The sequence below is a fragment of the Rhinatrema bivittatum genome, chromosome 1 (assembly GCF_901001135.1).
Source record: "Rhinatrema bivittatum chromosome 1, aRhiBiv1.1, whole genome shotgun sequence".
Lineage (NCBI taxonomy): Eukaryota > Metazoa > Chordata > Amphibia > Gymnophiona > Rhinatrematidae > Rhinatrema > Rhinatrema bivittatum.
The window spans coordinates 810020842-810047163 of record NC_042615.1 but is presented as its reverse complement, the minus strand read 5'-3'; the positions used below and the strand labels follow the sequence as shown (position 1 = coordinate 810047163).

Genomic DNA, 26322 nt, shown 5'->3' with positions numbered 1-26322 from the left:
CGATTTTGGGCAGCCTGCGCGCGCCGAGCCGCACAGCCTGCCTCCGTTCCCTCCGAGGCCGCTCCGAAATCGGAGCGGCCTCGGAGGGAACTTTCTTTCGCCCTCCCCTCACCTTCCCCTCCCTTCCTCTACCTAACCCACCCCCCCCGGCCCTATCTAAACCCCCCCCCTACCTTTATCCATGGATTTACGCCTGCCGGAGGCAGATGTAAATCCGGGCGCGCCAGCGGGCTGCTGGCGCGCCAAGACCCGACACGGGGGCTGTTCCGGAGGGCGCGGCCATGCCCCCGGGGGGCGTGGCGCCGGCTCCACGCCCCCGGGCCGGCGCCACACCCCCGGGCCCGCCCCCCAAACGGCGCACCATGCCCCCAAATGCCGTGTCATTTGGCGATGCCCCCGACACGCCCCTTTCAGGAAGCCCCGGGACTTCCGCGCGTCCCGGGGCTCTGCGCGTGCTGGCGGCCTATGCAAAATAGGCGCGCCGGCGCGGGAGGATTTACGCGCGCGGGGGGTTTAAAATCCGCCCCTCTATGCATTGGATGCTATTTCAAAAGTGCATATGCAAACTGTAATGCTTATCCTTTCTACTCTGAAGAAAGGATGGTGTTAAGTGGAGTGCCACAGGGATTGGTTTTGGGACCGGTTCTGTTCAATATCTTTGTGAACGATCTGGCAGAAGAGATAGAAGGTAAAGTTTGTCTATTTTCGGATGATACTAAGATCTGCAACAGAGTGCACATGCCTGAAGAAGTAGAGAGAATGAAAAGTGATTTAAGAAAGCTTGAAGAGTGGTTGAAGATTTGGCAGCCGGGATTCAATCAATCAACAAATAAGGAACAGTATAATGTAAACACCCATGAAATTTCAATTCTTTAATGATCGCTTATAAGGTACAAACATTTTTTTATTTGGAAAAAACAACTTATATAGTATATGAATTTAAATTTCACGTATTAATTGTAATACTCACATACTTGCCCTCACCCTTCACCTACCCGCAACAAATCACCATAACCATTCACTCTCCACCAAAGAATCCCACACAACTTCAAAACCCCTCATTAAAAATACTAAATGTTCAAAAAATATATATGTCCCAAAATTTCATAGTCCGCTCTTGAGAAAAGGAGAACTTCAAACAGAACACTTAACTTATGTTGATGTCCATGGGAATCCTAATGTCAATGAATGTTCAGAATGCAGTGTTCAATGTTCAGTGTCCAATGTTCAATATTAAGAAGAGTGCTTCAGTGATAGATCTCAAATGAATTTTCACGTTATGCACATGTTGTGTCCGTCGGTTCCCGACGCCCTCTCTCCGCTCTCCTCACCTCTTTGGCGCCTCCCTCTTCGGCCGCGGGAAGATTGGCTGTGGCGGCGTCTTCCTGCCGAGGTCCTCCAGTGTCCCCGGACCGGCTCCACGCTGCTAACCGCCATGTTTCCGGGAGGCCTAGGGGTGCGTGCACAGCACGGCCCCGGCTGAAGTACCGGCGATGGCGCGAACCTCGGGGGCGTCCCCCGAAGATGACGTCACCCGTTATGGATATTTAAGGTCTTAGAATTTGGTAATACATTGAGTTAGCAAGGAATGACTAAGGATTCACTTCGACTTTCCAAGCTACTCTGTCTCCTCGGACTAACCAGGGATACCCGCTCCTCATGGGCCTCACCCTCTCTCTCTTACTTTGTAGACTGCAGTCTGGAACCGGTACTCGCTCCTCGAGGGCCCTTGTTCCCAGACTTCTTCGAATTCACTTCTGCCAGGAAGTCAGCACTGCCTACTACATCTGTGAGTTACCATCGCTCCCTCAGAGCTTTCCCTGGAACCAGGTACTCGCTCCTCGAGGGCCTATACATTCCAGCTCCACGGCTTCTATAAGACATTGTGTGAGTCTTACCATCAGGTTTGGTACATGAACTCTGCATACCCTGCCTACTCACTATATTTCAGTTTCTCTACAGCTCAGCCTCAAGGGATCGCTGTTCCAGTATCTGAGGAACTACAGCCCAGCCGGGCATTCCAGCTCACTACTGCTACCTCTGGTGGTTCAGTATACTGTCTAATAAAAGAACTAGTGTGTGTCTGTCTCCATACTCTGAGCCTGACCGGTGGTCCCTCTCGGGGACTTCCCCGGGGCCGTGGTCATCTGCCACTGGCCCAAGGATCCACCCACAACTCTCCTAAATACTATAGATTGCTAACTCCTATCTGATTGCTCCTCCCATCAGATAGCGGTTTCATTATAGCACATAACTTATGAACGAAAGGTAACAGCCATCATAAAAATGTCTCTATAACAGCGGCAAATTTTCATACAAACTCCCGAATAGTTGTTAATAATTGACAATATTGTCAAGTTCCATTTGGTTATCTCAATGGGAAACAAACCACAGGGGTGCTTATTGGTCGCACCTTAAATACAATGTATCCACTAGAAAAACAATCCTAGAAACAGTTGTTCCGCCTGTTCAAAGCACATAATTATTCTGTCTATTCAAAGAAACTCCCTCTCCTGATGCTGTAGATCGGGAGAGGGAGTTTCCTTAATAGCCAGTATTCCAATGCTCCTGGGAACGGGAGTTCTTTGAACAGACGGAAAGTCTCTAAAAACGTATTTCTTTCAGCGTGCTTTGCTGATTGAATTTCACTACTGATGTTACACTATTTTGCATTGTTTTGTGTTGTTTGTATTGTCATGCTTTATTGTATTTCACTATGCGAAACAGTTTTATTGCTATAACTCTGTATGTGAAGCTATAATCTGCCAAGATTTCCAGATCAGCAAAATAGAAATAGGTTAAATAAGTAAATAAATAAATATGCTAGAACTGGTCCATATCCTGTATAATGTTACAAATAATTTCCATATATTGTATGGATCAATAAGATCCCAATCTGTGTGAAGTAGTTTACTTCAAATAGAGCTTATAGATTTAAAAAAATTGATTTCAGAGCAATATTTTCACTAATAGAAAGTAACGTGTTTTGTGTGGTTAAATGCAAACTTCAGTGAGCATGGAGAAGCCAGATTTTAACATGGAAGATGGCTTGAGTGTTAGCTTTGATCCAGTAAGTAAAGCTGAAGATGGCAAGGTCTGAAATGGCCTACAAGCAGCGAATGTGGAGACCAACATTGTAACAGATTTTGGGCATGATTGGGAGGATATGAAATCATAGGAAAGGATGGGGAGGTCATTTAAAGGATGGAGAAGGAGCTGGTTTGAATGTGATACCTCATAGGCACATCTAGCCAAGAGGACCAAAATGGCCCATCCAGAATGCCTCATTGATTTTTTTTTAATGTTTTATTTATTTATTTATTTAAAATTTGTATACTGCATAACAAAATTTCTATGCATTTACAGATAAACTCGTAAAAACTATAAAATATAAATAAATAAAGACATTGAACATTACAGAAACATAAGACAATACAAATAAAATAATAAAATCAATAAAATGATTAAAAATCACATCTTCCCCATCTCTGCTCAAGATTTGAAGTCTGAAATTAAATACCATCCTATCTGAGTAAAATACCAATTACCCTCATCCTCAGAAGTTAAATTCTCTGGCTTTCGTGATGTATTTCTCTTTTTTTTTTTTTTTTTTTTAATTCTCACTCCTTTAATAGTGGACTCCTTTAATATCAACCATGAGTTATTAATATATTCTATTTCTGTGATGTTTCCTGATACTCAGTTTCATGTCTTGATGTTTTTCTTTTTCCAAGATTGCTTAAAAATAATGAGTGTATAAATACTTACGCGCACAGGAGCATGCCAGGGTCCCCTGCCGAGTAACTTTACTTCTGCTAAGGATGACGTGTAAGTTATAAAGTAAAGGGTTAGATTCATTAAGACTTTTCTCCCATTTTGTGTCTATGGGAAAAACCCTTAGTAAATCAAGTACAAAGATAGCAAAAAGACAATTGTGTGCTCCGATAACACTTATAGTGGATTATTGATGAGGACAATAAATCTGAGAAAGTAATAAACAAAATGCGTATAATACAACAAACAGCATCTAAATTTTAGAACAGTTTTAATTGAGAGGAGGTCTTTAAGAATCTAATTAGACATACAAAACAATTGCCTAGATAGATGTTAGCGAATTCAGATTGGTAGGGTTTTAAGGGTCAGGGCTAACTGGGGAGAAGGGAGCCTATTAAACTAGGGGGGTTTGGAAGTTCTAACCCTTACCTGGGCAAACTGGGAATGAACTGGGAAAACTAGTAATGGCATCGGCATGCGTGTCTTTTAAAATACCCCGCATACATGGTAGAAGTAGCATTTGCAATTGTGCACATGTGCTCATGGTCAGGCTGTTTTATAACATGTGCTCATATACATGCACATGTTATAAAATAGCTGTGTCCCTGGTTACGGGCTGACGAATGCATGCACATGTGCGCCCACATGCCAGTTTAAAAGTTACCATCTAACAGGGTCATTCATCAAAATGCATTAGGGCCCTAATGCCCGCGATAACAACATAATGGGCCGGATTTTAAAAGGGTTACGCACATAAGTTATGCACGTAACCCTCTTAAAAGGCCCCTGTGTGCGCCAAGCCTATTTTGCATAGGCTCGGCGGCGCGTGCAAGCCCCGGGACGCGCGTAAGTCCCGGGGCTTTGCAAAGGGGGCATGTCGGGGGCGTGTCGGGTGGGCGGTGTGAATTTCGGGGTGGGGCGGGGTGGGAGACGTGTCGGGGGCGTGACGCCGGCCCGGGGGCGTGGTCGAGGCCTCCGGACCAGCCCCCAGGTTGGGTGATGGCGCGCCAGCAGACTGCTGGCGCGTGCAGATTTACGCCTGCCGACAAGGGTAGGTGGGGGTTTAGATAGGGCCGGGGGGGTGGGTTAGGTAGGGGAAGGGAGGGGAAGGTGAGGGGAGGCAGAAGGAAAGTTCCCTCCGAGGCCGCTCCGATTTCGGAGCGGCTCGGAGGGAACAGGCAGCACGTGCCGGGCTTGGCGCGCGCAGGTTGCACAAATGTGCACCCCCGTGCGCGCCGACCCCGGATTTTATAAGATACTTGCATAGCCACGCGTATCTTATACATTTTATACATTTGTATAAAATCCAGCGTACGTTTGTTCGCGCGTGGTGTGTGAACAAAAGTACGCGTGCGCACTGTTTTTGAAAATGTACCCCTGTGTTCGCATTATTTTTTGCATTGCAAGATGCGTATGCAAATTTTGAAAATTTAGACAAAGGGGAGGAGTTTAGGTGTAGTTTATAAAAATGAAGGATGTTTAATGTTATGTGGGATAGTGTAATGCACGATATCGCACATTTTAACGCCAGAAATAACTACACCTTTTTTCCTGGCGTTATGCTGTGTGATATGCCCGAACTGGGATTTGTCATATTTATCGCAAATTCCATTTTGGGCAGGAGAGAGTGGAGTGGAAAGAGAGATAGTGAGACTCTGGGGTAGCACACATATTAGTCAACTTTTTATATCACTGTCGGAAGGTCAACTAGTAACTCGAAGTGAGGTTTTGATGGTGGTTAAGGGTTTGGGGACAGTTTTACATGCACAATCAGAGGTATGAACAGCACAGTACACCTCAGTGAATATTTGATGTGATTTGGAGTGAGGAAAGGTACACAAAGATGAGATTTGTACAATGTAGAGGGCAACCTGAAACCTAACGGGCAGGCGGAAAGGTGTTTGTACATCAAGTTGCAAAAAGGTTGTGCAAGACAGACTGGCCGAAGATGAAATCTTGTCTTCCAGCCTTGTCTAAACAATAATGGGCTCTAAAGGTATGGAGAGAACTCCAGGTAGCAGCCCTACATGGCCCTGACAGAGTGTGCTTTAACACGGTCCTGAAATGGAATGCCTGCTTGCTGATAGCAAAAGGATATGCAGTCCGCTAACCAGGAGGAGAGAGTCTGCTTACCCACAAGTTGACCCAATCTGGTGGAATGGAAAGAAACAAACAGTTGAGTGATTTTCCTGTGGGCAGCTGTACGGTCTAGATAGAATGCTAGAGCCTTTTTACAGACAAGGGTATTCAGAGCCTGTTCTCCTGGATTAGAATGCAGCCTGGAAAAGAAGGTGGGTAGTATAATGGATTGATTAATGTGAAACGCCAATACTACCTTGGGCTAAAACTTAGGGTGAGTATGGAGCACCACCCGGTCGTGCAGAAGTTTAGTGTAAGGCGATAGGTAACTAGAGCCTGTAACCCACTAATTCTGTGAGCGGATGTGATTGCCAACAGAAAAATCACTTTCTAAGTGAGATATCGAAGATCACAGGATTGGAGAGGCTTGAATGGTGGCTTCATGAGCCGACCCAAAACCAGACTGAGGTCCCAAGAAGGGGCCAGAGGGCGCAGTAGAGGTTTGAGGTGGAGCAAGCCCTTCAAAAAGCGTGTTACAAGGGGTTGTACTGAAATGAGTACATCCCCAACACCTTTAAGCATTTGCTTAGGTAGCTATGCCACTTATCAGGGTAGTAAGGTTACTGTGTAATTTTATTCTAATATTATTTTAAATTTTTTATGTGTTTTATTGTCTTTTGTTGTAATTGTAATCTGCTTAGAATGATTTATTATAAGAATATAAAAATTGTAAAAGAATAAATAATAATACTGTAAATCACCTTCAGCATCCTTTGAAAAGGTGGGCTAGAGATCCAAAACCTATTTTGTCTTTTGACCCATCAGTTTCCTCCTGCTCCTTTGTACTTCCAGCTCAATTGGAAGCAGAGCTTGGATCTGGCACCATAAGTCTTTTTCTACAATTACCCAGGATTTTTTTTCCTGTTTTATATCCTCTCCCAACTTATGTTTTAGCCCAGTCATTGCAGTGATGGTCTTGGGCCAAGGCTTCTTCCAGAACTCTGCAGTCATGGACCCTGAATCCAGCCACTGAGTGTCACTCTTAACAATGACCATGACTGCCTCCCAGCCTCTGCAGCATCCCTTCAGCCCCAGCCTACCTGAGGAGCAGAAGACCCAATCCAGAATGGTAGTAATTACCATCTGGACTAGCCCCATTATTATTATTATAGCTAGGGTAGACCCCATGTAGACTCTTCTTTTTTACAAGATCCATGTGGAGGATGCTGCACCCTGGCATGGTACGTCTTCATCTCTCCAGGGTCCTGAAGGCTTGATGCCACATTAGGCTCTAAAGCGATTTCCACTTATGCCAAAAAATGCTCCATTCCCCTTTCTAGGGAATTCCATCTGTGGGAAACCGAGTGGTGTTTCCCTGGCTAAAGACAGAAAAGCCATACTGACTCCAGCTTTTCTTAATGCAGATACAAATTTATTTAGCAACTCAACTCTTTAAACAGTGGACTGCCTACCTTAGCAGTATTTGCTTACACACACAAGGGCTGTAGACTGCCTTGCTTCTGGTCAGTGTACACTCACTCCCTTCTGGTTTGGATAGATTGCTTTACAGGAACTGCCTTCCTCCTAGAGGCATAGGGGCCTCCTGAACCGAGCTGGGCTTACTCTATTATTCTGGCCCAGTTGGTCCCGCCCTGTGGACTCTCCCCTGCCCTTTAGAGTCCCACCCACAAAGCTCTCTCTCTCTCTGTGGGATTTAAAGTGGACCAGGCATCTAGCCCAGAAGAGCACACACAAAAGGGAGAAAACAGGATCATTCTGTTACCAACTCCCTTCCCCCAAAGCTTGGACTTGTTGGTCCAAGTGCCACTACTTCCTCCTGGGTCCCATTCAGGGAAGTACCACACACCCCACTCCCCTTCATCTGGCCTCCCACCAGCTAAGCTTGGGGTCAGGAAACTAGGGTCACACCAACCCCCATCTCTTAGGGTTGCCCCAAACAACACTGTTAGTACCTCCCATTGCGACCCTCAACCAGTATATGCCCACAGTTCTTTATCTGAGTCCATCAGTAGCTCTGGGTTCCACGTCCACTCTAGCGGGACTCCTTGGACTGGCTGTGGGACTTGCAGGGAGTCCTCTTCAGTCATCTCTGTGGTGACTTGTGCCTCCTCTACACTATCACAACCAGTGACGCCATTGTGGCTTTTGCTGACTCATCACTGCCACGCATTAGATCCTCTGTACTCCCTCTTGAACATAAGAAGAACCTAACAACATAAGAACATGCCATACGGGTCAGACCAAGGGTCCATCAAGCCCAGCATCCTGTTTCCAACAGTGGCCAATCCAGGCCATAAGAACCTGGCAAGACCCAAAAATTAAGTCTATTCCATGTTACCGTTGCTAGTAATAGCAGTGGCTATTTTCTAAGTCAACTTAATTAATAGCAGGTAATGGACTTCTCCTCCAAGAACTTATCCAATCCTTTTTTAAACACAGCTACACTAACTGCACTAACCACATCCTCTGGAAACAAATTCCAGAGTTTAATTGTGCGTTGAGTGAAAAAGAACTTTCTCTGATTAGTTTTAAATGTGCCACATGCTAACTTCATAGAGTGCCCTCTAGTCTTTCTATTATCTGAAAGAGTAAATAACCAATTCACATCTACCTGTTCTAGAGCTCTCATGATTTTAAACACCTCTATCATATCCCCCCTCAGCCCTCTCTTCTCCAAGCTGAAAAGTCCTAAGCTCTTTAGTCTTTCCTCATAGGGGAGCTGTTCCATTCCCTTTATCATTTTGGTCGCCCTTCTCTGTACCTTCTCCATCACAACTATATCTTTTTTGAGATGCAGCGACCAGAACTGTACACAGTATTCAAGGTGGTGTTGTCTCACCATGGAGCGATACAGAGGCATTATGACATTTTCCGTTTTATTCACCATTCCCTAATAATTCCCAACATTCTGTTTGCTTTTTTGACTGCCACAGCACACTGAACCGATGATTTCAATATGTTATCCACTATGACGCCTAGATCTCTTTCTTGGGTTGTAGCACCTAATATGGAACCTAACATTGTATAAACTATAGCATGGGTTATTTTTCCCTATATGCATCACCTTGCACTTATCCACATTAAATTTCATCTGCCATTTGGATGCCCAATTTTCCAGTCTCAGAAGGTCTTACTGCAATTTATCACAATCTGCTTGTGATTTAACTACTCTGAACAATTTTGTATCATCTGCAAATTTGATTACCTCACTCGTCGTATTTCTTTCCAGATCATTTATAAATATATTGAAAAGTACAGGTCCCAATACAGATCCCTGAGGCACTCCATTGCCCACTCCCTTCCACTGAGAAAATTGTCCATTTAATCCTACTCTCTGTTTCCTGTCTTTTAGCCAGTTTGTAATCCACGAAAGGACATCGTCACCTATCCCATGACTTTTTACTTTTCCTAGAAGCCTCTCATGAGGAACTTTGTCAAACGTCTTCTGAAAATCCAAATATACTATATCTACTTGTTCACCTTTATCCACATGTTTATTAACTCCTTCAAAAAAGTGAAGCAGATTTGTGAGACAAGACTTGCCTTGGGTAAAGCCATGTTGACTTTGTTCCATTAAACCATGTCTTTCTATATGCTCTGTGATTTTGATATTTAGAACACTTTCCACTATTTTTCCTGGCACTGAAGTCTGTAGTTTCACAGATCGCCCCTGGAGCCCTTGGTAGGGACTCCATGGCCTCTGCGGCTTTTTCAATTGGCCCCTTGGCAGTGCCTCTCTCAAGCTCCTCGATACTGCCTCCCACAGTCCATCTGGCACTCTCCCCTTCTGGGCAGTCTGTGTTGCCTTCTCCAGGGATCTTTTCAGTGTTTGGGCATACTACAGGGCCTTCTTTAGGACCTCCTATAGCGCCAACCTCAGACTTCCCTGACACGTCCCTCTCTGGTATCTTCCTGCTGCATTCTTCGCTCTCTGTAAGGCCTCGCCCAGGAGTCTCCACAGCCCTTCTCTCAGAGCTCTCCAGGACACCACAGGGTTTTGGAAGTACTGCCAGTCCTTTAAGCTTTCTGGCTTCTGCACTAGCTAGAAGTTTCTCTTTCACTCTTGCTAGAAGTTTCACTTTCATGCCCTGTTCCAACCACAGTGCACAGCTGCTTTTCTCTCTCTTTTTTTTTTTTTAAGTAAAAAAAAGTAAAAAAAACAAACAAACCCTGCCTCACCAGCACTGACTATACTGAATATAACAGTTCTAACTCCAGTTTGGGCTTCTCTTAGTCTGCAAAGAAAAACCTACGCTGCCTGCAGGTCCTACAGACCACTACTAGCTTAAAGGCAGTTTTCAAGTTTTTTTTTCTGTGCTCCTCTAAAAGCCCACAAGCCTCTAATTTCCAGTGTTCTCATACACAGTTTAAAAATACTGCTTTTCTTCGTTCTAGCTCCCTTCCTTAGGCAAAGCTACACAACCTTTTTTTCTTATGGTGGCTCCCAGAGCCACACCCTTATCCTGCAGTACTTCTTATGCTCCAACTTCTCGGGCAGGCCAGACAACAAACTTCAAGTTCGCAATACTCCCTTGGAGATTTGGGGTTTTCTTTACCAAGCTTTAGAAAAAAATCCCTGTGTTATGAATGTGAATCCTTGATCCAGTTGAGGAATCTATGGAACTACTAAGGAATTGACCCTTAGAATTACCTACAACTGGGAGGCGGACAATACTTATAGATCAGGCACCTTACTAGCCTGATCTAGGTTGGACCCTTGGGTATCGGAGCTAGCAGGACTTACCAGAAAGTCTTTTAGCATAGAAAGAGTACAGCAAAGATCTGAATCAAATTGATGACAATTAGGGAACAAGAATAGTCTGAAGATCCTGGCAGATGTCTTAAGCATAACCAATGAGGCAAATTATGACTCCGGATGAAATACCATAGAAGAAACGTTTTAATTTAAATCCCTACTAGCATATACAGTCCAGAGATATTCAAGATAATAGTATCCACAGGCCTCCACTGACGAACAGAAACAAGCAAGAAAAACAAAAAATAACTAGGAGCTAACCCTCTGCAGTGTTTCCCTTTACACTGATTCGTTGCCAAAGCAACGAGAGACGCTGGCAATGGCCCCACACAGAACTCAGCGATGACATCATCCGGCCTGCTCGCTCCAACAACATTCCACGTCCCGCGGGGAGAACGCCGCAGCCACCCACCGATGTCTCGGCCCGCCGACCTGAGATGCAACAGACACCCGCCGGCGCCCCCTCCGTGGAGCGAGCGCCGCTACGACTCGAGCCGTGCCACCCCCTCCCACATCGGAGGAGCGAGAAGACTGGACCACAATTCCAAAACCCTGACCTGATACCAATATGTAGGAAACTGAGCACTGTTTCCCTGACTGAAGACATAAAAGCCATATTGACTCCATCCTTTCTGAATGCAGCTAAAACTTTATTTAGCAACACAATTCTTTAACAGTAACTGCCTACTTTAGTTGTGTTCACTTACACACACAGTGGCAATAGACTGCCTTGCTTCTGGTCAGTGTACACTCCCTCCCTTCTGGTTTAGACAGAGAACTTTACAGGATCTGCTTTCCTCCTGGAGGCATAGGGCCTCCTGAACCGAGCTGGGCTTACTCTCTTTTTCTGCCCCAGCTGATCCTGCCCTATATGGACTCTCCCCTGCCTCATAGGTTCCCATCCACAGAGCTCTCTCCCTCTGTGGGATTTAAGATCCAGCACACACAAACAGGGTCGCTCTGTTATACCCCTCCTCATATTTCACTGGCCATACCCAAAGGCCCACGTCCCATCCTGCATTAATTTGCGGCCTGGGATCACCTGTCTCATATGCTTCTGGCAAAGGGGCAGCAGGCATCTTTGTAAGGAAGTGGATAAAGCATGGCCATCCCTTACTGAAAAGTCTTGTTTGGACTGACAGATTTTTTTTAATTGAATAGCTGTATAAATATTTTCCCGTCGATAGCAGGGCTGAATTAGCCATGCTGTCATGGAATCTGTCAATCAGGCCCGGGAGGCGGAGCTTGTCAAAGCAGAGAATAGAGCTTTGCTCTCTGCGGCTGCGCGTGTGTTCCCGCGCAGGAAAGTAACAGAATCTCCTCAGTCTGTTTTTTCCGCGAGCGGGATCGCACGCGGAACTGATCTCTCCTCAGTTTAAAAAAAAAACCAAAAAAAAAAACAAAACAGATTAAAATGTCAAAACCGGGGTTTAAACCCTGTCCGTGTGGTAAAAGAATGTCGGTCACGACCGATGTTATAAATGTCTCGGACCACACCACAAACCAGAGAATTGTGAGTATTGCTCTAAAATGTCACCTAGAGCATTAAAACAAAGGGCTTATAGGCTTCAAGAACTGTTTGCCTCACGGGATCCGTCGGAGGCTCACTCATCACCGGGCCCGTTAACTTCTTCGGCTCCAACAAAAAAGAAAACTTTCTCGTCGGATCCTAAATCCTCCATTCTAGGAGGTAATGGAAAGCCAAAAAGACTAAGGCCAATGGATTCTCAGAAATCCTCAGTGCCTAAAGAGCCGCAACATACCTCATCGGAAAAGGAAACCTTGGCGCCAACGACTTCTGCGCCAAGTGCGCATATACCGGCGCCGAAGACAGAGTCTGCACGCAACCTAGCGCTTCCGGCGCGCACGGCGCAGAAGACACCACCACGCCGACCAGATATGCGCACGGCGCCGGAAACACCTATGCACACGGCGCCGGAAACACCTGCGCGCACGGTGCAGACTGTAAGAAAGCTTATGCGCATGGCGCCGATAAACCCTGTGCGCTCGGGATCAAAGAAATATGTGCATAAAACTACAACCGCGCACAGTTCTACTTCCGCGCACAGATATTCAAGCGCGCATAAGTCTACAGTCGCGCATACGCGCATACCTGCGCATACCTCTACATCTGCGCGTAAACACATATCCGCGCATAAATCTAAATCAGCGCATAGATCAAAATCTGCACGTAGAAACCAAAATTATTCGCCTCAAAAATTAAGGAGAAGGTTGAAGAGAAAACGATACCCTTCACACAGTTCTTCTTCCGAGGCTGAATTCACAGATACTGAGTCATCATCTGAGGACTATCATAAGTACTCAAATCACTCCCATTCTAAAAGATTAAAAAAGAGGAGTGCTACATGGGAGATGAGTCCTTCGACTTCTAAATCATCTCATAAAGTTCCATCTACTACCGGCTCATTAAGGGAAGTGGTACAAATTCTTTCCTCTACCACTTCTTCAGATTCGGAAGACTTAAGAAATACTCCAATAAATAAGACACAGAGAGATAGGGAAGTTCCTACAACTTCACCTCCAACAACAATCTCACAACAACAAGACAATCGTATGGTAAAGCCCTCACATACAAGAGAAGCATTTTTTCAATTGTCGCAGTCTCTAGCAGGATTTTACGACACGCTTCAATCATCATTTAAAATGACTAATACTTCTGAGGACAATGCTACAAAACATAAAGCACAGTCTAATGAAGAGCAGTCGGCAGAACCACTGACATCTCCCAGGATAAACCAACCAGCCTCGCCAACTCATATACAGGATACATCTTTTGATTCTCCTTCAATACAAACATCCCCATCATCATCGGTGGGATGTCTGTCAGATACGCAGGACCAACTACAGGAGCCGTATTCCCCTCCTGAAGACCTTACATACCCAAAATTCATAGAAAAAATGGGTACCATTCTACACCTAGAGGTCCAATAAGAAACAGACCCTAGAGCGGAAACCCTTGGACTTCTAAAGATATTTGATACTCAGGTGGAACCAACATCTCTTCCATCACAAGAGATCCTGCATTCGGTCTTACAAAAATCCTGGGAAGCGCCTTATACAACTGCAGCTGTTTCCAGGAAAACAGACATGAAATTTCGTATGAAAAAAGCATCACTATACACTCTACCACAATTACCTCACGCATCAATTGTAGTAGAGTCGGCGATGCAAAGGTTCAGGAAAACAAAGTTGCACACTACTTTCCCACCGGGAAAAGACAACAAATATTTGGATGAGTTTGGCAGGAAAATATACCATAACTCGATGTTAACCGAAAGAATTATGCAACATCAGTTCTACATGGTACAATATCTATATGAGTGTATGCAAGCTATGAAAGGTATACATTCCTCAGTAGCTGAACAGATACCTCAGCCTCTTCATGACATGGAAGAATGTTCTCGACATCTCTTGAGGTCAATCTATGAGGCACATGAAACATCATCCAGGGCATCTGCAGCAGCTATTGCAGCCTGCAGACTAGCATGGTTACGTTCAAGTTCCATACGGGATGACTTGCATGAGAAACTAACAAACCTCCCATGCACAGGAGATAACCTGTTCGGTAAAGTAAATTAAAAGTAAATTAAAAGAGGAAGCTCTAGCAGTACAATCTCTAACATCGAATCCTATTTACTCGACTGCACGTCGTTATGTGGCATCTACTCGTAGACAGCCTTATGCCAGATGACCCTATAGATCTTATCAAACGTTTCGTAACCAGCCATACCCTTCCTACCAGCATCCTGCTCCACAAACCAATACATCAAATCAACGAAGAGGTAAACCACGTAATCAAAGACAGCAGGCCCAACAGCCTACTACTACAGCAAAAGCGACCTCATCTTTTTAGTTACTCAGCCGCCACCACAACATCAAGCTCCTCCAGGCAGAATTCGTGCTTGCCTGAAAGCCTGGGAAACAATAACATCAGATCAATGGGTTCTGGAGATAGTACGTCAAGGTTACCAACTCCAATTTCTCACAAAACCCATCTTGCCCCATCTTTCCACTCTCAAAACACACAATTCCCATCCACAACTGGGGGAAGAAATTGCTTTGCTTCTCAAACAACAAGCAATTTGACAAATCCACCCACATCCCAATTTAGCAGCTTTTTATTCCCCGTACTTCCTCATACCAAAGAAGTCTGGGGGCCTTCGCCCAATACTAGACCTAAGGGAGTTGAACAAATTTCTCATCAAGGAGAAATTCAAAATGGTATCGTTGAAGTCAATTCTTCCTCTCATTCAAACAAACGATTGGATGTGCTCCATTGATCTGAAGGATGCTTACACGCACATTCCAATCCATCCTTCATCGTGGCGTTACCTGTGCTTTCGCTACAGACATCAACACTACCAGTACAAAGTTCTTCCCTTTGGCCTTTCGGCTGCACCCAGAGTTTTCACCAAATGCATGGTAGTGGTGGTGGCTCATCTCAGGAAACAAGGTATAACCATCTTTCCATATCTGGACGATTGGCTCATAATCGCCTCAACTCCGAACATCTTACAGGATCACCTCAATCGGGTGATACACTGCTTGCAAGAACTAGGGTTGGTGATAAATTTTCAGAAATCACACCTACAACCAACACAGAAGTTACAGTTCATAGGCGCATGCCTGGACACTACGTGCAACAGAGCATACCTCCCAGACGACAGAATATCACATTTCCGTCAACTTCTACATACCTTGAAACATACTCACAGACCGTCAGCAAGACAAGTCCTGGTAATTCTGGGCCACATGGCAGCGGTGAACTTCATGGTTCCCAACACCAGGCTACACATGAGACGCCTACAATGGGGTCTAAAGCGCCAATGGAAACAGCATTCACAACCATTGACGCAGAAGGTATCGCTGACCGCAGAAATGAAAAAAGATATAGCATGGTGGCTCCTAGACTCCACCTTGTCCAAGGGAGCATTGTTCAGCCCCCCCTCCTCACAATGCAGTTCTAACCACAGATGCGTCTCACAAGGGATGGGGTGCACACCTTGAGATTTACGAAACCCAAGGGTTATGGACACTCTCAGAACAAAATCTACAAATAAATCTATTGGAACTCAGAGCGATTCGCAACGCATTGCGAGTCTTCCAAGACCACCTGAAGGGACGCAGGGTCATGATCTACACAGACAACCAAGTAGCAATGTTTTACATCAACAAACAAGGAGGGTCTGGTTCATGGTCCCTCTGCAAAGAGACCCTGACAATCTTCAAACATGCTCACAAAAATTGCATACATCTACAAGCAACTTACCTACCTGGAATTGCAAACACAAGAATGGACAGACTAAGCCGCATCTTTCATCCGCACGAATGGACACTCAATACAGAAGTAGTCCAGGACATATTTCTTCCATAGATCTCTTTGCAACAGAGATCAATTCTCAAGTTCCCAAATTCTGCTCAATAAGACCAAGCCAATTCAGGATCGCTCAAGATGCCTTCCTCATTCCGTGGACGACAGGCCTTCTCTATGCCTTTCCTCCCATACCTCTCATAACAAGAACAATTCAGAAGTGCATAGCGGACAAGGCTCAACTGATACTCATAGCCCCGGCATGGCCGAGGCAACCATGGTACAGTTTCCTACTTCGACTATCCATCAAGGATCCAATTCTATTACCAAATCGTCAAGATCTTCTCAGCCAAGATCAAGGAATACTACTACACCCGCTACATTCATCTCTACACTTGACAGCTTGGAGATTGAAAGGCTCCTTCTGACAGAACAAGGAGTTTCCACTTCAGCACAATTCATTTTGTTACAATCAAGGAAACTCTCAACCAGGAAAAATTATAGCTATAAATGGAAACGCTGCTCTGCCTGGTGCACTTCCAAAGGTGTACCACCACTGGACTGTTCCCCGGAATTGCTCATTGATTATCTTTATACACTATATGTAGCTGGTCTAGCAACATCATCCATCAGAGTTCACCTCAGCGCCATAGGCGCCTATCATAGACCAATCAATGACATTCCTATATCCAATCACCCATTACTGACTCATTTCATAAAGGGTTTAACATACATTCATCCTCCAGTTCCATGGAAACTCAACATAGTTCTGGAATAGCTAATGCTTTTCCCATTTGAACCCATGGACTCAGCACACATTAAATACCTCACTTGGAAGATGGTATTCCTGGTTGCAGTAACATCAGCACAAAGAGTTAGTGAGTTACAAGCTTTGGTCCATTATCCTCCATACTTGCAATTTCATCAACAGAAGGTAGTTCTACGAACTCACCCATCCTTCCTACCGAAAGTAGTTACCCCATTCCATCTCAATCAGACAATGGAATTACCAACTTTTTTCCCTAAACCTCATGCAAACGATAGGGAAAAACTACTGCACACACTGGATTGCAAAAGAGCTTTTACACACTACAAAGAAAGAACGAACTCGGACTCCCGTGTTTCTCAACTCTTTGTTTCCTACGACCCGAAGGCACCTGGACTGCCAGTGGCTAAATGCACCATCTCCAGTTGGATAGCGCAGTGCATCAAATTCTGCTACGACAAACAGAATTTACATTTACAGTCTACTCCTAGAGCTCACCAAGTCAGAGCAGTAGCAACATCCTTAGCACACCTGAAGAATGTGCAACCCATAGACATTTGCAAGGCAGCTACATGGTCATCACTGCATACCTTCACATCTCATTACTGCCTTGACCAGCAAGCAGCCACGGATGCGAAGATAGGACAAGCAATACTGCAATCTCTATCCTCCTGTCCACGGTGACTGCCACACTGTCAAAGATCACGTCCAACCATATATGCTATAAATGACATGATCAGGAGCTTTGGACTCCCATGACAGCATGGCTAATTCAGCCCTGCTATCGACGGGAAAAAGCAAGTTTGCTTACCGTAAACGATGTTTCCGTAGATAGAGGATGAATTAGCCATGCTGACCCTCCCTCCTCCCTGGCAGTCACCAAGTCTTCGACTACACTACAGCTTAATCACAGACTGAGGAGATTCTGATACTTTCCTGCGCGGGAACACAGCCACAGAGAGCAAAGCTCTGATCTCTGCTTTGACAAGCTCCGTCTCCCGGGCCTGATTGACAGATCCCATGACAGCATGGCTAATTCATCCTGCTATCTATGGAAACACCGTTTACGGTAAGCAAACTTGCTTTTATACAAAAAGAACAATCATCCCTGTGAAAGATACACAGCATAGAAATAAAAACAGTAAATTTGATGTAAAGAAAAAAAACCCACCCCACCCACCCACCCATCCCTATTAAAAATGCATTCCCAACCTTACAAATTGCAAATAACGCTCATTTCCAGACTGTATCTCAGATCTTAGCCCTTACCAATGAAGAATGAAATAGTTCCCAGATAGCATTCAATTTGAGGAGAGTGTTATATTTTATTGCTGTCAATTTCCTCAGATAATGTACAAACGTCTGTACTCCCAAATGGAACTCAGCCCTCCTGACAATTCTGCGGGCACAGTTCTGATCTCTTCAACACCATCCCCTCATAATTTCCTCTAACTTGCAACATTGTGATAAGGGCGGGCTATAAATCTTTGAAATAAATAAATAAAGCTGAACTCTGCTTAGATGGGAGCCACTCTTCCTGTCCTGCATAACTTTTAGTCTTCCCTCCCTACAAGATTATGATGCAACATGGTATTCAAGGAGGTTGCCTTCCCCCATTCTTGACTCCCTATGTTGTTCGAAAGTCAACTACAGAATTAGAACTGCACCTTTCCTCCTCCGATTCCTCTTGCTGAATCACTCACCTCTACCTTGTGCTAAAGAGAACACTGGTCTGTCTGTTACCTACCAGTGCCCCTAGCCCCCCTGACTCGACAATCTGTATCAATTGGTGACTTTTCTATACTCTTCTAAGAACATAAGAACATAAGAAAATGCCATACTGGGTCAGACCAAGGGTCCATCAAGCCCAGCATCCTGTTTCCAACAGTGGCCAATCCAGGCCATAAGAACCTGGCAAGTACCCAAAAACTAAGTCTATTCCATGTAACCATTGCTAATGGCAGTGGCTATTCTCTAAGTGAACTTAATAGCAGGTAATGGACTTCTCCTCCAAGAACTTATCCAATCCTTTTTTAAACACAGCTATACTAACTGCACGAACCACATTCTCTGGCAACAAATTCCAGAGTTTAATTGTGCGTTGAGTAAAAAAGAACTTTCTCCGATTAGTTTTAAATGTGCCCCATGCTAACTTCATGGAGTGTCCCCTAGTCCTTCTACTATCCGAAAGAGTAAATAACCGATTCACATCTACCCGTTCTAGACCTCTCATGATTTTAAACACCTCTATCATATCCCCCCTCAGTCGTCTCTTCTCCAAGCTGAAAAGTCCTAACCTCTTTAGTCTTTCCTCATAGGGGAGTTGTTCCATTCCCCTTATCATTTTGGTAGCCCTTCTCTGTACCTTCTCCATCGCAATTATATCTTTTTTGAGATGCGGCGACCAGAATTGTACACAGTATTCAAGGTGCGGTCTCACCATGGAGCGATACAGAGGCATTATGACATTTTACGTTTTATTCATCATTCCTTTTCTAATAATTCCCAACATTCTGTTTGCTTTTTTGACTGCCACAGCACACTGAACCGACAATTTCAATGTGTTATCCACTATGACACCTAGATCTCTTTCTTGGGTTGTAGCACCTAATATGGAACCCAACATCGTGTAATTATAGCATGGGTTATTTTTCCCTATATGCATCACCTTGCACTTATCCACATTAAATTTCATCTGCCATTTGGATGCCCAATTTTCCAGTCTCACAAGGTCTTCCTGCAATTTATCACAATCTCCTTGTGATTTAACTACTCTGCACAATTTTGTGTCATCTGCAAATTTGATTATCTCACTCGTCGTATTTCTTTCCAGATCATTTATAAATATATTGAACAGTAAGGGTCCCAATACAGATCCCTGAGGCACTCCACTGTCCACTCCCTTCCACTGAGAAAATTGCCCATTTAATCCTACTCTCTGTTTCCTGTCTTTTAGCCAGTTTGCAATCCACGAAAGGACATCGCCACCTATCCCATGACTTTTTACTTTTCCTAGAAGCCTCTCATGAGGAACTTTGTCAAACGCCTTCTGAAAATCCAAGTATACTATATCTACCGGTTCACCTTTATCCACATGTTTATTAACTCCTTCAAAAAAGTGAAGCAGATTTGTGAGGCAAGACTTGCCCTGGGTAAAGCCATGCTGACTTTGTTCCATTAAACAATGTCTTTCTATATGTTCTGTGATTTTGATGTTTAGAACACTTTCCACTATTTTTCCTGGCACTGAAGTCAGGCTAACCGGTCTGTAGTTTCCCGGATCGCCCCTGGAGCCCTTTTTAAATATTGGGGTTACATTTGCTATCCTCCAGTCTTCAGGTACAATGGATGATTTTAATGATAAGTTACAAATTTTTACTAATAGGTCTGAAATTTCATTTTTTAGTTCCTTCAGAACTCTGGGGTGTATACCATCCGGTCCAGGTGATTTACTACTCTTCAGTTTGTCAATCAGGCCTACCACATCTTCTAGGTTCACCGTGATTTGATTCAGTCCATCTGAATCATTACCCATGAAAACCTTCTCCATTACGGGTACCTCCCCAACATCCTCTTCAGTAAACACCGAAGCAAAGAAATCATTTAATCTTTCCGCGATGGCCTTATCTTCTCTAAGTGCCCCTTTAACCCCTCGATCATCTAACGGTCCAACTGACTCCCTCACAGGCTTTCTGCTTCGGATATATTTTAAAAAGTTTTTACTGTGAGTTTTGGCCTCTACAGCCAACTTCTTTTCAAATTCTCTCTTAGCCTGTCTTATCAATGTCTTACATTTAACTTGCCAATGTTTATGCTTTATCCTATTTTCTTCTGTTGGATCCTTCTTCCAATTTTTAAATGAAGATCTTTTGGCTAAAATAGCTTCTTTCACCTCCCCTTTTAACCATGCCCGTAATCGTTTTGCCTTCTTTCCACCTTTCTTAATGTGTGGAATACATCTGGACTGTGCTTCTAGAATGGTATTTTTTTAACAATGACCACGCCTCTTGGACATTTTTTACTTTTGTAGCTGCTCCTTTCAGTTTTTTTCTAACAATTTTTCTCATTTTATCAAAGTTTCCCTTTTGAAAGTTTAGCACGAGAGCCTTGGATTTGCACACTGTTCCTTTTCCAGTCATTAAATCAAATTTGATCATATTATGATCACTATTGCCAAGTGGCCCCACCACCGTTACCTCTCTCACCAAGTCCTGTGCTCCACTGAGAATTAGATCTAAAATTGCTCCCTCTCTCGTCGGTTCCTGAACCAATTGCTCCATAAAGCTATCATTTATTCCATCCAGGAACGTTATCTCTCTAGCGTGACCCGATGATACATTTACCCAGTCTATATTGGGGTAATTGAAGTCTCCCATTATTACTGCACTACCAATTTGGTTAGCTTCCCTAATTTCTCTTAGCATTTCACTGTCCATCTCACCATCTTGACCAGGTGGACGGTAGTATACCCCTATCACTGTAGTCTTCCCTGATACACAAGGGATTTCTACCCATAAAGATTCAATTTTGTATTTAGTCTCATGCAGGATGTTTATCCTGTTGGACTCTATGCCATCCCGGACATAAAGTGCCACACCTCCTCCCGACTGCTCCTCTCTGTCATTGCGATATAATTTGTACCCCGGTATAGCACTGTCCCATTGGTTATCCTCTTTCCACCATGTCTCTGAGATGCCAATTAAGTCTATGTCATCATTTACTGCTATACATTCTAATTCTCCCATCTTACTTCTTAGACTTCTGGCATTAGCATACAAACATTTCAAAGTTTGTTTTTTGATTGTATTTTTATTCTGCTTTTTAATTGATAGGGATAAGTTAGAATTTTTTAGCTCAGGTGAGTTTTTAGTTACAGGCACTTGGACTACTTTTCTAATTATTGGAACCTCACTGTCGGGATGCCCTAATTCTAATGCATCATTAGTATCCTTTAAAGATACATCTCTCCGAACCATGCGCTGCTGAGCGACTGTTGGCTTTCCCCTTTGTTCTAGTTTAAAAGCTGCTCTATCTCCTTTTTAAAGGTTAGCGCCAGCAGTCTGGTTCCACCCTGGTTAAGGTGGAGCCCATCCCTTCGGAAGAGACTCCCCCTTCCCCAAAAGGTTCCCCAGTTCCTAACAAAACTGAATCCCTCTTCCTTGCACCATCGTCTCATCCACGCATTGAGACTCCGGAGCTCTGCCTGCCTCTGGTGACCTGCGCGTGGAAAAGGGAGCATTTCAGAGAATGCTACCCTGGAGGTTCTGGATTTAATCTTTCTACCTAAGAGCCTAAATTTGGCTTCCAGAACCTCCCTCCCACATTTTCCTATGTCGTTGGTGCCCACGTGTACCACGACAGCCGGCTCCTCCCCAGCACTGTCTAAAATCCTATCTAGGTGACGCGTGAGGTCCGCCACCTTCGCACCAGGTAGGCATGTTACCAGGCGATCCTCACGCCCACCCGCCACCCAGCTATCTACATGCCTAATAATCGAATCACCAACTATGACGGCCGACCTAACCCTTCCCTCCTGGGCAGTAGGCCTTGGGGAGATATCCTCAGTGCGAAAGGACAATGCATCACCTAGAGAGCAGGTCCTTGCTACAGGATCCTTTCCTGCTACATCTGGTTGGTGCTCTCCCATTATGAGACCTTCTTCCTCCAAGGCAGCACCAGGGCTGCCAGTCTGAAGTTGGGACTGGACTACTATGTCCCTGAAGGTCTCATCTATATACCTCTCTGTCTCCCTCAGCTCCTCCAGGTCTGCCACTCTAGCCTCCAGAGATCGGACTCGTTCTCTGAGAGCCAGGAGCTCTTTGCATCGCATGCACATGTACAACTTCTCACCGGTGGGTAAAAAATCATACATGTGACACTCGATGCAAAAGACTGGGAAGCCCCCCTCTTGCTGCTGGACTGCTGCCTTCATCTCAATTTTGATCAGTTCCTAGTTAAGTTTTAGGTTGCTATGGGAGTAGGAATGTGTCTAAGTTCCTTTAAATGTATTAGTGAATTCACTATATGTCTGGTAGTGGCCTACTGGGGTCTGATCGAATTCTCAATAAAGTTTTTGTTGATGGGGTTTTTTTTTTTTTGTGCAAGTGGCACCTGCCTATAAATTAAGGGATGAGCTTGGGGTGGGTGGGCGAGGGGTGGGAGGGTTGGGAATTACAAACAGTCTAACTTTAGTTAGTCAGCCTGAGTGACTCACAGCTCCCTTGATTAACAAATGTTGTTCCCTATTCAAACCTAATCACACTACCTCAACACCTTTCCAAGGTGAGTAACTGAGCTGAACTATTCAACTTTTTTACTTTGGTATATACTGCTCCTAGCTTATTTCTAGCTTCTGGCTACTTTTTTGTGGGGGTTTTTTTTTGTGTTTTTTTTTTGTTTTTCAATACAATGCACTCAGTTATTATTAAATAAAACACTTAGCTCTTTAAAAGTCTGGAGGACACTTTAATAGTCAGGCAGACTTTTAAAAAATAAACACACTACCTACTGCTACCTTATTGACTGACTAAATACAAACAGTCTAACTTGTTTATTTATTCACTGCCAACCTACTGCTACCTTATTGACTGACTATTTAAAAATGCAAACAGTCTAACTTGTTTTATTCACTGACTGCCTATTAAAGGCACAAACACACAAACACACTAAATAATATTCCCAAATAGTTAACTTTGCCCCAATACTTTTAAAAAAGTCAATGTCAATGTCCCAAGCAAAAACTTACTGATTCCTTTCAGCCACCAGCAAGGTGATCCTCTCCTCTCAGTGTTTCCACTGGAATGTGGGTTACTGAGCTCTTTCCTTCTAACTTCTTCCACAGCTCATTACAGCCACACTGCTCCAGGCATTGATGTCAGCCTTTACAGAGTTGGCTTTTGTGCACATGGAAGGACCATATAACCAAAACTCTAGCAGACTTACATTGGTTACCTATCGAATACAGGATAAAATACAAGGCCTTATGCACCATACACAAACTAATATATGATAAAGAAGCAGACTGGCTAAACACAGCCTTACGAGTACATGTTCCACAAAGAAACCTCTGCTCAGCAAACAAAGCACTACTAACAATCCCTTCAGTAAAGTCAGCAAAATTAACCCAAGTGAGAGAAAGGGCTTTATCATTGGCTGGGCCCATACTATGGAACACGATGCCTCCTGAACTCAGATTACAGAATAATCTCAAAACTTTTAAGAAAAATTTAAAAACATGGCTCTTTAAAAAAACCTTCACTAAAGAGTGTGGAGGGTAGAGAATGAAAGTACAGGGTAATGCAGATGAAAATGAATTTACTCAATCCTACATTTAAGAAGTAATATCTCAAAGAGATAGTAACTCAATAATATACCTGGACTTGACCAACATTACTCAAATAATGATTTTATTTATGAAATTGTAACTGAACTTTATTGGCACCTGTTAGAATGTACGATATCCTACATTTACTTACCTTAGTCTATGTGCCTATTTGTAAACCGTTACGATGGTATATAACTTAGCGACAGTATAGAAAAGTTTTTAAATAAATAAATAAATAAAATAAATGTCAAGCATGCAATCAGAGTAATATGCATAGCATATGATGGAAGATAAAGACCAAAATGACCCACTCAGTCTGCCCTGTTGAGGTTTGCACACTTGGCTAGAAGCACATATGAGTTTTCATAAGCAATCCAACTCCTTCTCCCCATAATGTTTAACTGACCTCTCCACCCTTTTTCTTACCGCTTAATGCCCTCCTCAGCATGCCCAAAATCTGTTACAGTAATGGCCTTCACCGTCCTTGCTAGTGGCCATTTCAGGCCTTGTCATCTTCAGCTTTACTTCTTACAGGATCAATAAGAAAGCTAATGCCCAGGCTCCTTTCCATCATGTTAACATCTGGCCGGAGTTTGACCATACAGGTCACTGCTGGCTGAGAAAATCACTGGGCTCAACTTTAAAGGAGGTGTGCTGGTTTAAAAACTATAAAAAAAAAAAGAGGGGAAAGCAGATCTGAACACAATAGGAAGAAGAAGTGCGGAGGGCGAGTAAGTCAGTCTCCCTTTCTTAAATTTCTCCTCCAAGGAGCAGCCCTTTTTTTCTTTGTTCCCCCTCTTGTACCTCCAGCCATCAGCTGAGGGCTCAAGTTATACCCGGCCAGGAGGGAGAAAAAGTCCTCAGGGAAAGAGGAATGAATGTGAAGCGGAGGAAGGAGAACTGCACCTGGTTGGGCATAGCTCCTGGTTTGGCATCTTTCATTCGCTGAAATTGGTCATTAAATACAATTAAAAGGAACAGGACAAACAGAGATTAGGAAAGAAAAAAGTGTCCAACAATTTCAGTGAATGTCATTGCTCATATTTAGTTATCCCCAAGGACTCCTATGAACTGCCAGTCATTACTCGTCAGACTAACTACCCCCCATACAGACGTGATTCATTTGATAAATACAGGACAGAACCGCAAAGGATTAGTCACTGCCAGGGAACTGACCTGCCACACAGGGTCTGTGTGTTTGCCTGAACTGGACGAGCTCTTATAATTTGCTTGGGAGCTTGGCTTTTTCAAATTGTAGATTGCCACGTTGCCATCATAGAAGCCCACAGCCAAAATGTAGGGATGTTCCAGGTGGATGTCCAAGCACATAATTCCAGTCTCAGTATTAAAGATGAACTCTGGAAAGGAGGGGTTCTTCAGGCTGTACAAAAGTAGCATTCCTTGAGTCTGCTTCAAAAAATCATCTGGACAAAGGCAAAATCAAATATTATGAAGGAATTAAGTAGAATATACACATCTATGTAATAAGAATATTAACTTCATAGAGGGAGGTCACCACCAATCAGACAAGGCTGGATGCTCTTTTTCTTGTTCATATATCTCTGAAATAAAGTCAATGGGATCATTTTCTGAACCCTTCCTTCCATTTAATTTCATGTATCAGATCTTTTCCATCCGCTCTGTTTTTCTGTGCTTCCTCACAATGCTGGCTTTCTGTCATTGTTTCAAGAGCAGAGGCACAATTCTGGTAGTTGCCAGCTTATCTCATCTGTAGTTGCCAGCTTATCTCATCTGAATACGACTCCTCCACCACGCCACCGCCCCCCCTCATCTCTCCCACACTACCCCTCTCCGTAAGAGACTTGGGAGTCACACTCGACCAACACCTGAACTTCAAGCCACACATCAAGTCCCTTCTTAAAGCAGGCTTCTACAAACTCCAGATCCTTAAAAAGCTCAAGCCTTTACTCCATACTCAAGATTTCAGATTAGTCCTACAGTCCACTATCTTCTCCAAGATGGACTACTGTAATGCCCTTCTACTAGGCCTTCCATACTCCACAATCAAACCACTCCAAACTCTTCAGAACGCCATGGCACGAATCCTTACAAACACACGTAGAAGAGAGCATATTACACCTATCCTAGTTGACCTGCACTGGCTGCCCATCCAATTCCACGCCCAATATAAGACCCTAACTATTCTACACAACACTCTCTACAAAAACAACTCCCCCTGGCTTAAGGAAATGCCCCACTTCCACATCTCAACCCGCCAGACAAGATCCACATCTACAGGCACCCTCCAC

The 26322-nt window shown here is 44.0% G+C and overlaps 1 protein-coding gene across 1 annotated transcript in view; it reads right to left on the bottom strand.

The window, feature by feature from the left end:
• DNAI1 (dynein axonemal intermediate chain 1) overlaps positions 1-26322 on the bottom strand; it is a 730814-nt gene that overhangs the window by 317597 nt on the left and 386895 nt on the right. Inside the window, exon 13 of the mRNA XM_029581328.1 lies at positions 25229-25476. Within this exon, the coding sequence (XP_029437188.1) occupies positions 25229-25476 (248 nt within the window). The remainder of the gene's footprint in view (positions 1-25228; positions 25477-26322) is intronic.